The 17,277-nt window shown below is 44.4% G+C and overlaps 2 protein-coding genes across 2 annotated transcripts; both read right to left on the bottom strand.

Annotated features, from left to right (window-relative positions):
• Positions 1-139: 139 nt before the first annotated feature.
• On the bottom strand, positions 140-4,476 carry gpr12 (G protein-coupled receptor 12). Its single transcript, XM_042067782.1, has 2 exons — positions 4,144-4,476; positions 140-3,526 (listed from the first exon to the last, which is right to left on the bottom strand). Exon 2 carries the CDS (start codon positions 3,512-3,514, stop codon positions 2,492-2,494), a length of 1,023 nt encoding a protein of 340 aa, XP_041923716.1. The 5' UTR covers positions 3,515-3,526; positions 4,144-4,476; the 3' UTR covers positions 140-2,491.
• A 1,028-nt stretch (positions 4,477-5,504) lies between these two features.
• usp12a (ubiquitin specific peptidase 12a) lies at positions 5,505-16,873 on the bottom strand. Its single transcript, XM_042067841.1, has 9 exons — positions 16,711-16,873; positions 15,675-15,755; positions 15,349-15,562; positions 14,614-14,900; positions 13,735-13,811; positions 13,447-13,530; positions 13,017-13,214; positions 11,370-11,448; positions 5,505-6,476 (listed from the first exon to the last, which is right to left on the bottom strand). Exons 1-9 carry the CDS (start codon positions 16,756-16,758, stop codon positions 6,375-6,377), a joined length of 1,170 nt encoding a protein of 389 aa, XP_041923775.1. The 5' UTR covers positions 16,759-16,873; the 3' UTR covers positions 5,505-6,374.
• Positions 16,874-17,277: the final 404 nt, after the last annotated feature.

The following is a 17,277-nucleotide window of genomic DNA, read 5'->3' as shown; positions in this document are numbered from 1 at the left end:
ACTTCTCTCTGGGTGTTAGGAAGACTGGTGGCCATTTTCCTTTTTCTGCAGGGTGGTCTGAAGGGGGTTCACCCTTGGCAGTGGTACCCCCTCCCCCCAGACCCCTTGGCCCCTCATAGACATACAGACATACAAAATAGAAGCACACACACACATGCATACACACGCTGCACACATACACACACACACTCACGCATACACGGACATCCACACGTACAGCCATGCAACTCGAATGCACAAATAACTGTCCTTAGGTCACATACATCCAGACAGTTTAGGTCACAATACATGTACACTTCGAAATATCCACAAAAAGCAATGCAAGTTTAACTGCAAACAGATGAATAGGCTACTGTCACATTGAGGGTATAGTTATAGATTCATTCATAGCTAAATACGGGAAATGACATTCAGGGAACATACGGCCCATCAGGACAGAATCTCAAGGTTACGTACATGAGGCAGTGACATCTGAGTAGTACAGGTTAAGAGGGAAGGAAATCTGTCACATTATGAACACAACCAATGTTGTGGTTATGTTTCAGATTGGTCAGATAAGGTCTTATGGTCAGTCAGGTTATTTTCTCCGTAGTCACTCCGTTTTATGGCAGGTTTAGTGATAGCTGTGATTCAGCTGATAGCTGAATGCTGTGATTATGTTACTGGTGCAAGGTTTTTTTATTGCTGCTAAATCGGTTGAAGTATTGCTATAAATCGGTGAAAGAGTAAGCACGAAGTTATTGCTGGCTGATGGAGTCCGGTTAAATGGAGCCGGGGCGGTCTGGGGTGAGAGGTGTAGCAGTTGAATGCTGTGGTGGCCGAGGCCAGAATTAGCTCATTGTGGTACTGCAACGGAAAGGCAGGGGGAAGCAGTTATAGGACTGTATCAATTTCAGCGGTCATTTGTCGGAGGCAAGTGATGGAGGAATGACTCCATATAATTTCGACCTCTCCGAAACGATGTTACGTGAGTCCTCTCAGAAACATGGGAAGATTTTTTGCCCTTAATATTTCCACAGCTTTCTAACTGACCTTAATCGACATGTCCTGGCGATTGCATTGTGCTCAGTTTGATGCTCATGTTGTAGGCGATTCAACCACACGGATTATCTGACAGCCACGTGAGATGATGCTATTCTAAGATTATCGTGCGTTTTAGTGTAGGCCTACCTAATTTGGTGCTTTATTTTGGTCGTTGATTCACGTGTTCACGTTCTGTTAATCTTTAATAAACTCCAGTTTTCAAACATGCGCAGAACATAATTTAGCTAAAGGCTCAACCTGGGTACCCGAGCTACCCCTCCTATTTCAGACTTGCATGTAGACCTGCACGTGCATCATTTAACTTTTTTTTTTTTTTTTTTTTAAGCCTAGCCGTGGAAAAAAATGCCTTTTTGACTGTCACCGATTTACAAAGGATATCCACTGGTCATCACTCCACTGAATAAAGTGTAAATTACGGTTTAATTCTGAAATTCTGATGATCACTGCAGAGAAAAACATTAACTACAAAAATACATTCATCTCTAGAGAACTGCCACTAGCCTACATTTAAACGAGCCTTCAACCAAACCGCACTACGCGCAAAGGTGGATAATTTGCGTCTTCAGCACATTCAACAGTCAGTTGAACAGTACAGACCTTAGCCTACTGGCAACGAGCTCTAGCCTATCATTTATACCTACAGAGGTCCCTGTTTTATCTTGTGGTTGTGTATGAAAGGACGTGGACAGACATTATTTCACATAGGCTTCTCGTAAAATAAAGGCATTGAAGGATTTTACACGGCGGATTTTCCTTATCGAGATTGTTGTTAGCTCTGAATGGTCGTTTTAAGAGGAATTGTCGTACATTCGGAGACGTTAGAGGTTAAGAAAGCGACAAAGGCGCCTCTTCCTCTCTCCTCCAGTTCGCTTTCTCCAGCAACTGCGGAGGACGCCTGGGCTATTTTTAGTATCAAGCGATCGTTTAGCTTTCAGCACACGTTCAGAGTGCAGCAGCGAGACGAGATGCGCGAGCCTCGGTTCCACGGCACAGGCCCGCCTTTTGGTCGGCCCCTGTCTTCAGCGATACGCGCTCTCCATGGCGTGGCCAGACTTTTTTTTTCAAATAGCAGCCTAGGAGACGAGCATACATCAACACAAGCCAGTGAGGATAACTTAATATCTACACATTATATACAGCTGCCTACCACAAGAAAACCCGTCCCTTTTTCCAGACAGGGCGTGGCACCTCGTTTTCAGGAGAAGTAAAATATAGTGGACAGAGAAGGATCCCGTGGCAGTGCTCAGATTTTACACCAAAGGGGAAGACAATTACGAGGCCACATACACAGACATTTCCCTGCCTGCATTCCATAGGGGTAAGGAAGGTGTGTCTTCACCACCGCCCTGGGAGACAGATGCTGATTAGAAGTTTGGCAGCCAGCTCTCTGGGCTGCTCTATCATCCATCAGCCACCCCAGAAGCACAACCCAGAGAGGCGCCTGACATCAGACGTCGCTGGGGGTGCGGGCCCGGTGGGCCACACTGGCTGGGATGCACCCGCAGCAGATCAGCCACAGCGCCTTCTGGATCTCCTGGTTGCGGAAGGCGTAGATGACGGGGTTGATGACGGAGTTGTAAGTGGCGGGCACCAGGGTGGCATAGGTGTACAGCGGCGGATAGGTGTAGTCGGCGATGAGGGAGTAGACAGTGAACGGCATCCAGCACGCGGCGAACGTGCCCAGGATGAGGGCAAGCGTTGAGACGCCCTTCCGCGTGGTGACGTAGTGAGGCGAGGCCGCCAGGAAGTGGTGCTGCAGGGCGATCTGGTGAGCGTGGCGCATGACAATCTTGCAGATCTGCACGTACAGCTGCAGCATGAGTCCGAACAGCAGGAGGAATGAGACGGAGAGGACGACCACGTTGTTCTTGGTCAGAGGCCGCACCACGCTGCAGGTGGACTCCTGGCCCAGGCAGTTGACCCCTGTGACCGGCAGCAGGCCCAGGCACACCGACGCGCTCCACAGGAGCACCAGCATGGTGTAGGTGAAAGCCGCCGTCCTCTCCGAGTTGTAGGTCAGGGCGTAGTAGAGCGACAGGTAGCGGTCGATGGTGATGGCCAGCAAGCTGAAGACCGAGGCAGTGAAGGAGGCCACCACCAGGCCCACGGTGAGCAACTGGGCCGAGTCGGACCGGAGCAGGTAGGCGAAGGTGAAGTGCAAAACCAGGCCCAGTCCGGCCAGCAGATCCGCCAGTGCCAGGCTCCCAATCAGCAGGAACATAGGGGCCCGGAGAGCCGGGTTCTGCCAGATCACCAGAACCACCAGGGCGTTCTCGCAGGCGATCAGCGTGCCCGAGGAACACAGCACAATGTCCCAAGGGTTCATGAGCAGCTCAGGTGGGTACCGAGGTGGGAAGGCAGGCGCCGGAGGAAACGTCACCATGGTGACATTCTCCATACCACCCCCTCCGCTGGCCCAGGTGGACTCTGACCCGAACCAGCTAGGGGTGACTGGCGCCTCCTCACTCATGGTGCCCCCCGTCTGAAACATCACAAAACATAGCACAACATTGATATAACTACAAACACAAATGCACTGCAACAACAATAATAGCCTGATGGAAAATAAGTGAAATGTCTCATTATGATGCATTTTTATAAACACTAGCCTATTTCATAGTGGCCTATTAGATTCCATCCAATATGTTTAGCCAATCTGGTTCCCCAGTTTAATTACCAGGCCTTAACATGATGGAGGTAAATATGGCCAGTGTAGGCTAATGTTTACTCAAATGAACATGGTCTATTTCTGGATGAAAAGAATAAAGCTCTCTTGTTTCTCCAGAAATGCCTGTTCTTCTCTAGGGTGGTATCAGTAACATTTCACGTATTGGTAATATCTCGTATCACCATGAGAGGCAGTGCATGCCGCCTTCCCGCGAACCGCAGCCCGCGGGTGCTCGAAATAACGCAACAAACATATACTTTCTGCACCATTGCGGCCTGCTCTTATACATCTAGTGCTTACAACCACACAATAATGCACACAGAACAATGGCTGTCACAACATATAACATATATCACTCTTGTAGCATGTATTCTCTAAAATAGACTTCATTCATTCAGCATAATTCATCACTATTTGTAGTCATACCGTACCTTGATTCTTGGAGGTGAGGCGTCTGTTTAGAAGTGTTCACGACCTTGATGTATTGCCATATTATGGTAAAAGCCAGTGGCAGGTGCAGCACTGAAACAAGCCGCACGGGAAATTCGAAGCCGATGACCGTTTCTTTGTGAGGGTCTCAAGAGCAACAGCGACAGCGGCGCTGTACCGTCTTAACGAACATCATTAGGCTACCGACTGCGGCTGTGCAAAGGGCTGATGGGAGGGGTGGCGGCGGATTCCGAAACCGGGCGGATTCGGGAACAGGTCTTTCCCCCCTTTGATGGTAGAATAGGCAGCAACAGCTCGATACCCAGCCGTCTGCGAGACTGGTCAAGGGCGCATTCTAGAACAGTGACGCGCATCACTCACTAGGTCCTATGGGTGTGTGACTGTGTGCAAGAAGACCGAAAAGGTGGAGTCTGGTACAGGCTGTATAACCTGGAGGACGGACTGGCCCTCCTGGTCCATTGATTTAGACAACCATTCACTCATTTGTAAGTTCATTATTCATTAGTTATTATTTCCTACAACTCAATACCTGAACCTGAATTTGTCTTTCAGTAGCTGTCTTGAAATCTCATCATTACCATATATAAACTGGACTATATAAACTACCTACTTTACCACTGCATCCTAATATCATGTTGCCAGGTGTTAAGACATCAATGTTCATGGGAGATTAAATATATTGGTCCAATTTATTGGTGTAGTTTAGGTATCTATGAGAATGTCCAAATCAGAATACAAAACAATAGATAGATATAGAATAGAATAACAAGCTAGGTGAGTGAAACTGTGTAAACATGCTCTAAGGAGTGAGGAGTTTTAACAGTAGCCATTGCATCTCTACACCTCACTACCCACCCATCACACCACCACCCAGACTGCTATTCTGGTCCTGTACTATTAACAGCATTGAGATGTGTGTCACCCCCCCCCCCCCCCAACCCCATACTCACACACACACTTAAACATGCACACTCACACTCCTACATGCACACACACACAGCAATCACCCTCCTCTTCTCCATTATTTGCTACCTTACTCCTATTCTCCTTCTAGCTTGACTGTTAATATAACAATAAAGTGTAGATTTCTTTGTGAAAGGGAGTTAATGCAGGTCCTCAAGGGACCTAGGGTGATATCATTATGAGTTACATTATTCTTGACTTTCCTAGACCTTTTAAAAGGATTAAAAGGATGAGACAATCAATTTCCACATGAGCTTGAGGTTACCAAAAACAACCACTAGGTGTCAGTGTGGAGTTGGCGATGAGTCACCACAAGGTCTGGGTGGAGATAGCCACACCAGCGCACTGGTCAGACAGCAAGAACAAAGAAGGGACGTCATCATCTATACATTTTTATTTCTTTTTCTTTAAAACAGAAAATGATTATTTTACAACAGGCCATCTCAAGCAAACCCGCACATTTACCTGCCAACACCTACAAAACTGTATCAAAAGTGCACCATAGTGTTATAACCTCTCCCGCACTAAACCATTCCCTTTCTAGGTCAGTTTCATAGCATAATTCTTACAATAATATTTATACAAATACCACTCTGTACAATGTAGAAATACATACCCCAAAATACATGGGGCCCATCCAGACCCCAACATAACCCCTCATCTCCTGAGGAGAAGCCCCCCACCCCCCACATGCACAGGCCACAGGTCTCAGAAAGGCCACAGGCGCCGTCTTGATTTGCAGCATGAGGATAAGAGTGCAGACACCTGGCATCATCATCATCATATAACCTAAAAGATCATGACACTTACAGGACTCTTTTTTTCCTCAAGAAAACAAACAAACCAACAAATTGACAGACAAAAACAAAGAGGGGGGAAAAAAAACGTTACGAGAGATGAAACGTCCATACAATATACATACAATCCTCCTGGTTTCGACATTCACACAACAACCCTGTACATATCACCTCACGAAACACCCGCTGTCAAAAAGGAAAAGTTTGCACGCAAACCTCCTCTGGGGGGGGATGCATCAGGGCCTCCAACCTGGGCCCCCACGCCAGAAGAGTAGACAGTCGAGAGTGTGTTGGTAGAACTGATGACCATGTCCATCTTCCCATATAGGGCACTGCAGAATGCGTGGATGCAGACAGGACCTATTTATCTTTAATTATTTTACTGCAGGTCTTCTACCTTGGGGCATTCAGCACCCCCACCCTCGACCCCCACCTTAAATAAAACTACATGCTCAGTCTCTGGATTGGTAGAACAGGATGTAGCCAGATTCGGAATTCTTGGAAATTTCTGAAGTGAGGCCGTAGAACTCCTCGATAGCCTGGGCATCAATTTTCTGCAGAAGACGCACACAAACACACACACAGAGACAGACACACACACAAAATAAATTCAGTTCTGACAGAAATTGCTCAGGACTCCATCAATTGTGCCTCATTTCATTTCATACTGGACAAAAGTTTTAGCAAAAATGTATACAATAGGGTTGGCATTCATTTTCACTCACAATTTTAAAACTTTTCCATGACTTTTCAAGGCCCACAGGCTGAGCCCAATCTTTAAATAGAAAATAAATCAACAACAACCTTTTCCATTTCTCCTCTAATATAATAGGCTACTTTGGTTTTGTCAATTCAAATGGGAACTATCACCCTGCAGAAAAGCATTACCCATGGAAGAGTACACATCACCACCTATATTATTTTTTAAAGATTAATTATCAACGTATTTAGCAACCAGTGTTTTCACTGTAAACATATATTCTGTAGTATATTTCTGATGGTCAAACAAGTTAAACTAATCAAAAACTAAAATAGTCTATTTGAAGTATATATATTATATATATATATATATATATATATATATATATACACACACACACACACACACACACACACACACACACACAGTATATAAGTATTCAACTCCTATACATTAACATTTGGAAAAGAACCTCACAGTAGCAGCTTTGCATATTGCTCTACAGTGTTTCCCCCATTCCTCTTTGTCAAATGTATTTAACACATACAGGTTGATGCATAGTAGTTCTGCACTGAAATGTCCTAGATTTTTTTGTAGGATTTTGATCAGGACTGATATTCCTGTTACTGTTTTTAAGTCACTCCAGTGTTTTAGCCTCATGCCTTTGGTAATGTTCTCCGTAGCCTTATTTTTAGCACTGACTACGACTACTTGTGATATATATTTAAAAAGAGACAGACAATTTATTTTTACTCATTGACTCTTCAATTCTAAAAGGTTTCCCAGTTCCCATGCTTCAGAAATACCACAGAATTACCACTGCCATATTTCACAATTGGGATGGGGGTTCTTGATAGCCTGAGGGACCAGACCCAATCAAATTCAAATTTGGCTCTCACGAGAACTCTGGATTTCCAGGGTAGGTTCTTGAATCTTTCAGTGTTACATTCGCACCACATGTAGCCACTTTGAGGATTACTTCATTGTCATGCGAAGTAATCCTCAAAGTGGCTACATGTGGCTACATGGACTCCAATAGAGTCCAGTTTTATGGATAGCTTTTATGATTATGGGGTCCTTCACCAGCACCTTAGCCACTAAACTCTGTTGACTGGACTGTGGTGGCTCCTCTCCCTGGTTAATTCGGTTGTTAAATCTGATGTCAACAGTTTTTTTGTCCAAAAACATTTATTAGCGCAGCCAGCTGGTTTTCACAGCCTGTAAACCTCGTCACCATCACCTTCGTTTTAGTGAGTGCCTAGTGAGTGGTGGATTTCTATGACTTAAAGGATGCATGTATGTTTTTTTATAAACTTTGATATTACTGCAATTATTATGAGACTTCAAGGCCTGTACACATCTTAAGCAGACCAGGCCAGGTGTCAAAGAGTGGGGTGAATAAGTGCACAGTGACACTGGGCCTAGACGGTCAAGAGCGAGAGGATGAGGTAATGGAAACTGGAAAAAACCAGAATCGGACAGTTTTGCATATAATTTTTATACATGATATGACAAGGGGTCCCACCAATATCCGTAACCTTGGTGGATGCTGATAGGCCAATAGGTGTCTTTCGAGGGAGGCGAGAAGGCCCAACTTCAAGGTTAAGGAGTATAAAAGATAGGCCGCAGCCATTTTGATTTCAGATCTCATCGGGGCCGCCATCTGATGACATCTCACCTCACCCTATTGTTTGACACCTGGTCTGAACATTGTTTAGACTGGATTATCACTGCAATACGGTGAATAAAGATTCAGCAGTCTTCAGAGATCTCCTGTCTGTTCCGTCTCCTTCGGACGCCTTGTCCCAGAGTGCTAATTAGTAATAGTCAAGTGATAAATTGCTAGTGGATTCGAAAGTGGACTAGTTTTTCCACGACACTGTCTATGGAAAATAAAACAAATGGCTCTGGGAACAGTTGGACCCGGAGAAATTATCGGGATATTATTGCATTACGACTTAACAATCGGATATCTTGCCATTTCGGGCTCAAACTTTTCTATAAAGCATCCAAGAGATGAGATGAAACATCCACTTCCAGTACTGCTCATACATAAGGAATCACTTGGAATATTTTCCAGTTGTTTCAGGAATATACTGCATGTGAATATATGTGTAAGTATCTGTTTTAAAATGTGAAAATGCTAATGAATTTCAGTCAGTATATAATGAATAGAGAATAACTGATCAAAATTACACTGTACAAAAGTATGCACACTAGTGCACATAACGCCATGGGATTTCTTTTGGAAAATAACTATTTTGCTAGCAACATCCAAACAAAACATCAACTATTGCAACATAGTATCAGTTGAACAAAAACATGCAGTGTTAACCAGTTGCATCTGTGTCAATTTACCTGCCCTGCCAGTTTAGGAAGGCACTTGGCAGTGGTGTTAGCTATTGCCGATTAGCACTGGATTTAACACTCTCAGGGCCCTATCATGACAGTCAAAAGCGCATCGTCACTCGTCAAAAGCTTATTCAAATTTAGTAGGATGTCCAGTCCACACATGGGAGGGTTGTTGTTATCAAACGTCAAGCGCATGGCGCAACAAGGTGTTCCTAGGTTTTTTTTTAATCAGTCATGGGTGTGTTTGGGGCGTAACATCATTTAAACCAATAAGAATGACATCTGTCATTCCCTTTAATGGCGCAAAGCGCGATGTCAAATAAATGCATCGGTATTTTGACATTCAACGGCGCATTTGAAGGAGGCTGCTTGCGAGACCGTATGGAATAGTCATTCCACTAAACCATGCTTTACTAAAACCTAGCATAGCCTTCACGCATTTGCGCTCCTCTATTATTTGAACTCATTGGCAAAGTGAAACTAACTTCACCATGGTGTCAGTCAACGACAAGACAGTTATATGCAGTAACTTTCACTATTGACTGACAATGGGTTACCATCGAAAACATAGGCTGGAAAAAGCAATACTTACCCTAATATTGCTCAAATGACTGAATAAAAAAACATTTATCCTGCAGAGGAGTTGCTTATCTCGTGACAGTGCGTCTTCAGCTGTGCTCCATACGTGTCTCTCGCCTCTCCCCTAATCACTTTTTAACCGTCATTACCAATTTGCAAATGATGGTGAATAACTACTCATCATGAGATGTACAGTATTTCGTAATATTTTTATTCTAATTATGTTTCCCATTGTAATCGTGCAATTTGTAATGTTTTGCATGAACGTGCACTGGTGTGCGTTCATGGATGATAGAAGGATGGTGCGTTGTGCACCCGCCAATATGACTGTTGACAATGCGCTCTTAAAATAATATAAACAACTCGCCATAGACTTCTTACCAGGGGCCTGTACTACGAAGGGAGCTTAACCTACCCAGATATAACCCAGGGTTACTTTGTTAAACCGGGGTTGACAAAACCTGGTTATCATAAGTGGTGTTAATCGGTACTATGACGCTGATTAAGAAGCTGATTTGTTGAACCGGGGTTAACCTAATTGGAGTTTGTGCGCGTTCACATAAAAGGGGCGGGTTAGAGCGCAAGTCACCACTTTCAATGATGACGCGATCACCTTATTTTACGGACGAGTAATGCACAATTATTGTGACAAGTTACAAAAAATTAAAACGCACTCTACGACAAAAATCAAATATACGTCGGCAGCAAACAAAGCAAAACAAGGCTGTTGGCAACGTACTGCAGATCAGGTAGCCTAAATGCCTAAAAGTAAAGTTTTATTTCCACATGTTCTTCAAATTATTAGCAGAGGAGTTGGCCATCACAAATAATAGTGGAAGGCCGATTATGGAAGGGGTTGAGGGAGGCATTCGGCTGGATTCTGGTGCTGTGGAAATGTGTAGCCTTTATGTGCAGGGTACAGTAATATGACATTCAATTCAACAAGTTTGTTAAAATTATTTTAATTTATTAGGCCTACTGTAGGCTATGTCCGATTTATTTTTGGCAATTTTTGCTCAGATGTTCAGCATACTGTAGGCCTATGTCCGATTTATTTTCGGACATAGCCTACAGTATTCTTGCTCAGATGTTTAGCATCACCGATGGAATACATGTATGTCCACATAAGGGCATTGCTATGATGGGTGACATTAAAGACGTCTGCCTAGATCATCTGACGAAGATAACGAATTCCCTCGGCTGACAATCTATATCTTCATAGAGAATATCGCCCGGGTAGCCTATATATATTTTCTGACGGTCTCTAAAACCCCTCGCCCTGCGAAGAAAGCCCCTCACGATTTGCGCTCCAATGTCGTATGGACCATCCAGGTACGCCAACATTGTCTCGGGAGAAATTGTTAGTGAGGGGTGGTACTTATAAAGGGTGTGGTTAACGGAAACCTCGGGTTAACCAAGAACATAACCTGCTCGGAGCAGGTTTGAGATGCAGTGTAAATTGCCATGGCAGCATACCTCGGTTAAAACCTATCCACCTTTCGTAGTACGGGTTAATCGGGAAGTTACGCCACACGTGATCAAGTTACTCTCGAAGTTACCCAGATAAGCCAGTAACCCCGCTTCGTAGTACAGGCCCCTGGTGTACAAAAGCTATTTTTAGACGATGCGCTAAGCCACTCCCTAAGTTGTTAATTGCCACACCCCTGGGCGCATTGTTTAAAAAATAAACGTGCAAAATTAGGAATTAAACTTTGTGCGGGGGGGAAACGAGTTTTGCGCCATGCGCCAGGGTGCAAAATACAGCCCCCAGAGTCAGCACACATCTGCTCCTACACACAGAGGGTTGCACACTTACCTCTACAATGTCATCATCAAACAGTAGCCAGAAGTCGTGGCTCTTCACGATAGCAATGTAGTGTCCTCGGTTTGGACCACTGCAAACACAAAAGAGGTCAGACAGTGGGGGTCAGAGATTTTGCATCTGTTAGCGGTTTTATTTCTCCTTAGTACTTTATTAAGAGTTTATTACAGTTTGACTTTTCGGCATTATTACAGGTTCATTAAAGATGAGCAAAAATGACCTTAATTATGCAGGTTGAAAGTCGTTCTGATGATTCTACAACACTTTCTGGGTCGTTTGGTGGGTGCTTCGTCTCCCCCTATCGCTTCTCCGCGGAAAAACTAAATATGCAACTTTCTGTTCCCGGTCCGAAGAAATCCGGATGTGACTCAGCGGAAGTATCCAATCGCACCTCGAAAATGTAGTCAGATTGTAGTTTCGAAGAAGACTGCAAAACGGATGCCGACTTGGCTTTGTTGCTGTTGAAATTGTAAGTAGCCTACCCTTGGGTGAACTTCGTTTTTGTAATGTGGTTTGATAGTCTCTTGAACAATGTGTTCAAGAGACCTGTTGGTGAGCCCTGTATGTGTTTAGCTTAGTTTCTTGATGGCTAGCTCGCTAGCTAGTGGAGTTTAGCGTAGCAGTCGCTTGCTACCGAAGCTGCAGGGGGAGCTGTGTCATGAAAAATGCGAGCCCAAATCCGGCGAAAACCCAGAAACAGCGAAGGAATTACCAGACCTGCATAGGGCTTCTTTAAGGCATGATTGCAGGTTCATAAAGGCCATTACAAACATTGAATTATTTCGCTGTTGCAATAAAACATCATTACTGAATTAACTTAGGGTTTAGGGTTTGATCATAGATTTCTTGAAAATTCTAGCCTGGAAATCCTGAGTTCTCGCGAGAGCTAAATTTGAATTTGCTCAGCGAATGACTCTGGCGACGAGTAATGAGGCTCATTACCTATGCCCATGAAACTGAGCTGCACCAATCACATCGGTGTATCTGATATAGGCAGACGCACTAAACAGATGATGACCGCGCTGCGATGTCGAGAAACATTGGTCGTAGTGTTATCCAGTTGCGTGCAGTGATATTTTCAAATGCATGCTTGGTGCCGCCCCTCGAGTTGGGCCATTTTCATTACTCGTAGCCAGACCCTTAATCTTTCGGATTGGGTCTGGCCCTCCTGGCTATGAATATTCGGCACTTGATAAAATCCCAGGCAGTATTTCATGATAATCCCTGAGCCCTGAGCATATCAAACCAGGATAATATGAGACAAATGTCTCAGACAGCTGAGACACATCACCATTCATACCTGTGTCTATCGTCCATCTCCAAAGTGTTCACATGATCACTAGTGCTCAGATTTCATTACTGCCTATGTCAGTTCACTACGTTATGCCTTTGCCGAGACATATCGGGACACATTAGTGTTTAGCGAAGGGAGAGAGCACCCCACCCAGCCACAAACCTGGGTCTCCGGGTCAAGATGCAGCTTTGGACCGAAACACCAAAAAGGCAAGCACATATTCAACCGTAGCAACCATTTGTGATCTAATCACCCCAGATGCATTTTAAAACCAAGGACAGGGTCAAAGTGTCTGCCCAGTACATTTATTTTAACTTGTTACAAAAGGCTCTGGAATATGGACCAACCTCCCGCAGTGCACCACAACCGCGACCAGGTCGTAGAGACGCTCAGGGTTGGTGGCGTCGCCGGACGTGTTGAAGAGGCGGAGCTCGAGGGGGAAGACCACACGGTAGGAGAGCTTGGTGTAGCGCTGCAGCTGTTCCATGTACTTGAAGCGCTTGAGGTGCAGGGCCAGGATCATGGGCAGCTTCTTCACCCGCATCCTGGATGAAAGATGAACAAAGATGAGGATTAACACGCGCCCACATGATGCTCATGCTCGGTCATTCATTCGTTCTCTCTCATTCATTCATTCATTCTTATTCATTCATTCATTCATTCTCTCTCTCGCTCTCTCTCTACAATGTTACAATCCAAAGCATGCATGCAATTACACACACGCTTACATGCAAATTCAGTTAATATGCAAACAACAACTCTTGCAGACCCACCGACCTTTTGTGGGCCTCCTGTTTGCTTCTACATTCCTCGCAGTAGTATTTGTATTCACTGCACAGAGTCTCAGTGTTGCTGAAACCCCTTTAAAACAAAACACAGAAGAAAGGCCATCACTATAGGCTCTCTGACATTTACTTATATAATATGGGGGAAAGGTTAATCATGGATTTGTGAAAATAAATTACTTGAATTTTCATTTTTAAATGAACCAGTGGAAACATTTTCCAACTGGTTTCAAAGCAGGTTCTTCCTTTTAAAAGGGAGGGGGTATCCCAGTTCTCTGACCTTAGACAGTGAGTGATTGACGTGTTCTGTTCAACGTCGACTGATAAGTCCAAGAAGTCCTCATCTTTGCTGCTTATCTGTAGGAGGAAAGGGTCCAAAAGTGCACATCAGATCCAAAGCAAGCCACCTAACCTTTTACCTACCTGTTTAAGCGATACAATCGCTAGCTATCTGCTAACATGACCAAAAGGAGCTTATCTAGTCAGAAGTAATAGCACAGTCAGTAACAGAAAGAACAAAAGTGGTTGTGTTGTAAGATTTTTTAGGAAGATGGGTGAGGTCCACGCTCAAAAATGTAATGTCTTAATTAAGATCGTTTTATTACTTCTAAAGGAAGGAAATACTATTACTGCCTATGATGTTGACTTATTGTATGGAAAACCTTCTGCACTTCTTCCTACATGGAGAAATAGTGCTAGGTGCAATCTAATGCCGATGCCTGAAGATGCCAAACAGGACTCGGAAATGGTCACTGTTGAATGATTTCTCTTCTAGAGTGGGTCAATTGTCAGCCCCTGATTATAAACTTCACTGCATATCAGACCTTAGCTGATAAAAACAACCTGACCACAGGCACAGCATGCTTGTGGACACACTGAGATAAATCTTGTGTGCACTAGGTGCTGAAAGTCACTTTGGCTAAAACTGAAAGCTGGACATCGGTGTCTTATCTGAATGTCTTATCTATGATAGGAAGGCCAAGGGTGGGAAGAGAGACCAGATGTGGTGATGGAAAGTTGGGGGTGAGTGGGGTAGAGGACTCAGACAGCATCTGACCCTGGGACAAATTGGCCCAAGATTCGGTCCGTATATGACAGATTGATTCCACATCCAGGCGTTATAGCATCGTGAGCTGCTACCTGTGCAGGGTGTATTTACCGTCTCACAGGTGAGGCAGCGTGTCTCATTGGTCAGTGTGCCCTGGAAGATCTCGTGGACCCAGGTGGAAGCGGGTGGCGGGTTGTTCTGGCTGCCGCCGCCGGCACTGCTGCCGCTGCTGCTCCCGCTGCTGCTACTGTTGTTGTTCTGGGAGTCCAGCGTGCCATTGGCCAGGCGGCCGTTCTGCTTGTCCTGTTTCCGCTCCTCCTGCAGTAGGTCTGCGATGGTGTTCAGCAGGTAGTTCAGGAACTCGTGAGCATCCTGTTGCATGTAATTATCAAACAGTTCTGCAGGGGGCGACAGGAGCCAAAACAGACAGAGAAAGAGAGCAATAGAGAGAGAGAGAGGGTGGGAGGAGGTGTTAGGTAATATTCCCATCGGGGTTCTATAAATGAATAGGGGGGTAAGGTTCAGCTTACAGTCTGGATGATTCCTAAATGGCCTGTTCATTTGCTTTTAACTTGATTTTCCAAGAACTTTGCCTTTGCCTTAGTAGCTAAATTAAGATTGTCCCCGCCAACTCAACCCAAGCACTTGCTAAGCCATCCTTCATAAATAACCACCAAGACCACTCACCTAAGGCTAATCAATCTCTCACCCATTCATCATCTAACTAATACTTCAATAGAAATGAAAGACTGTGTAAATGAACTTATGAATCATTTCTCATTTGCATGTCCTATGTGGTATCACCAACTTTAATTGGCAAAGAGAAACCCAATCCATCTGTCTCACCGTTCTCTTTGCGTAGTCGCGTAATGAACTTCTTAGGGGGGATGACACCCACTTTCCTCTTCTGATTGGCGATGCTGTGGAACAGGTCGGCCAGGCAGGTGAGCAAGTTTTCCTTGCGTCTGGGCTGGCTGCGGTAGGCCAAGATTTTTTCCCGGAATGGCCTGCAGAAGTACAGAGCCTGCAGCACCGAGTTGCAGTAGCAGGTGTTCCCAAACTGCAACCCCGCACAAAAAAAAGAAACATAGATATGTCAGGGTTGGTGGTGTGATGGCATTTTGAAACTACGGGAGAACAGCATGAGAACATAATCTGTCAGGCCTACTTACATTAACCAAACCAAAGTAGTGCTCGTTGACAGGGAATTGTTCAGAGCCAATCTCTTTTTCCAAGGCGGAGGCATTGGCGCCCTGAAAGAGGAAAATCAAACCCTTCACATGACAGCTCACAAAACGTGCTTATGTTTGCAGGATTTGTGTTCATCGTCAAGCAGTGAGACATGGCCAGGTGGTTAGGATTAGAGAGCTGTGAGAGCTTAGTGGGCAGTCGTCCTCACACTCACCTACGGAATCAGGGTCACCACTTAGTGTAAACGGAACACACAATTCACGATTTTTTTTTACATCAGTGGGTGAGTCTACGTCAAGGACTCGCATCCAACTCTGATTGTGTACAGCTTTGCTTTCACCGTAGCTACACGCCAGACGTCTAGGTACAACCGCAAAAGTGTGGCTACAATCACAATTTAAAATGACCTAAGAAGTTTCCGTCTGAAAATCTGATACCTGAAGTTAGCGGAGATTTACGTTCATTAAGTTAGCAATAGTAAGCAAAATCATTGCTAACAGCCTCTGCAGTGGAAGCAGTTGCGTAAAATAGTTTACAGATGATCCCTCTTGATTGCAAGACATTTTTGCCAAAGGTTGACTTGCCAAAGACACTAGACGGTTAATTTGCGACCTGTGCAATTGCATACAATTGAAGGTGCGTAGCCATACCCCTAAGATGCTAATAAGTGCCTGGATTGCTAACCAGGAAAGCGTAGGCTACATGAAACCTCCGTAACCTCTTTACGGTCACTGGGTCAAACAAATCACATACTGCTAGTGCTTTTGGTCACTTAACAAAGTGCGCTACATTTTATCATATTGCACCTCGACAGGCAACTGTAACCAATAATTCAGGCCTACGGCAACATTCACTGCACACGAAGGGAAGACAGATCGGCAGCAGTCACCAAAGAAAACTGTATAGCATTGGAAACAAATAATTTTAATTAATCCGATCATTACCACAAAGAAAAGATTGACATGCATTCTCTTTCAAAGCACGAAATTTGTACATATGAAGGTGCCATGCACTTACCATGGTACAAAAAGAGGCAAATTTGGAAACTGTCATTAGGATTTCCATTCGCCCAGCGCCATCTTCCACCCAATCACCGCGCGGAGGCGAGAAAGGACTCCCTCGTGAGGACAGATTGCTTGGGCTGGCCCACAGAACATGGCCCCAACATGGTCCTAGCGCCGTTTAGAGTCAGAGTGACCAGTTGGATGCAATCGGACAGGGGTCCACCATTCATTGATGGGCAACTACACTGCGGTAGTTTTTTTTTTTTTTTCAGCAGTGAACTCTTCTTAAGGAATGCTTATGGTAGTCTTTATTTCACTTAAACACAGATCTATATTTGCCCTCATTTTAAATGTAGTATAATGTAATGTTAGTTTTACACGATTTCCATGTATGTATCAATTCTACGACATATGTATGCTTCCTTCAATCATCATTCTTTGCTTTATGATATAGCCTAATTCAAAGTTATATGCTGGCAGACAAAAATATATATTAACAGGTGATAAAAAAAATGATGATTAGGAATAAGGAAAAAATGCATTTAGTGTGATTCACTTAACTTGTAACTGTGTTTTACTG

The sequence above is a fragment of the Alosa sapidissima genome, chromosome 17 (genome assembly GCF_018492685.1).
Source record: "Alosa sapidissima isolate fAloSap1 chromosome 17, fAloSap1.pri, whole genome shotgun sequence".
Taxonomy (NCBI): Eukaryota; Metazoa; Chordata; class Actinopteri; order Clupeiformes; family Clupeidae; genus Alosa; species Alosa sapidissima.
The sequence above is the reverse complement of the archived record's forward strand: the minus strand, read 5'-3'. Positions and strand labels throughout refer to the sequence as shown.

What these genes read in the sequence shown, in the direction of transcription:
- gpr12 (XM_042067782.1), bottom strand. Translation starts at nt 3,514, where the DNA reads ATGAGTGAGGAGGCGCCAGTCACCCCTAGCTGGTTCGGGTCAGAGTCC.
- usp12a (XM_042067841.1), bottom strand. Translation starts at nt 16,758, where the DNA reads ATGGAAATCCTAATGACAGTTTCCAAATTTGCCTCTTTTTGTACCATG. An exon ending in ACTACTTTGGTTTGGTTAAT is followed by an intron (nt 15,563 to 15,674) that starts GTAAGTAGGCCT and finishes GCGGGGTTGCAG; the next exon opens with TTTGGGAACACCTGCTACTG. An exon ending in TTGATGATGACATTGTAGAG is followed by an intron (nt 6,477 to 11,369) that starts GTAAGTGTGCAA and finishes CGTCTTCTGCAG; the next exon opens with AAAATTGATGCCCAGGCTAT.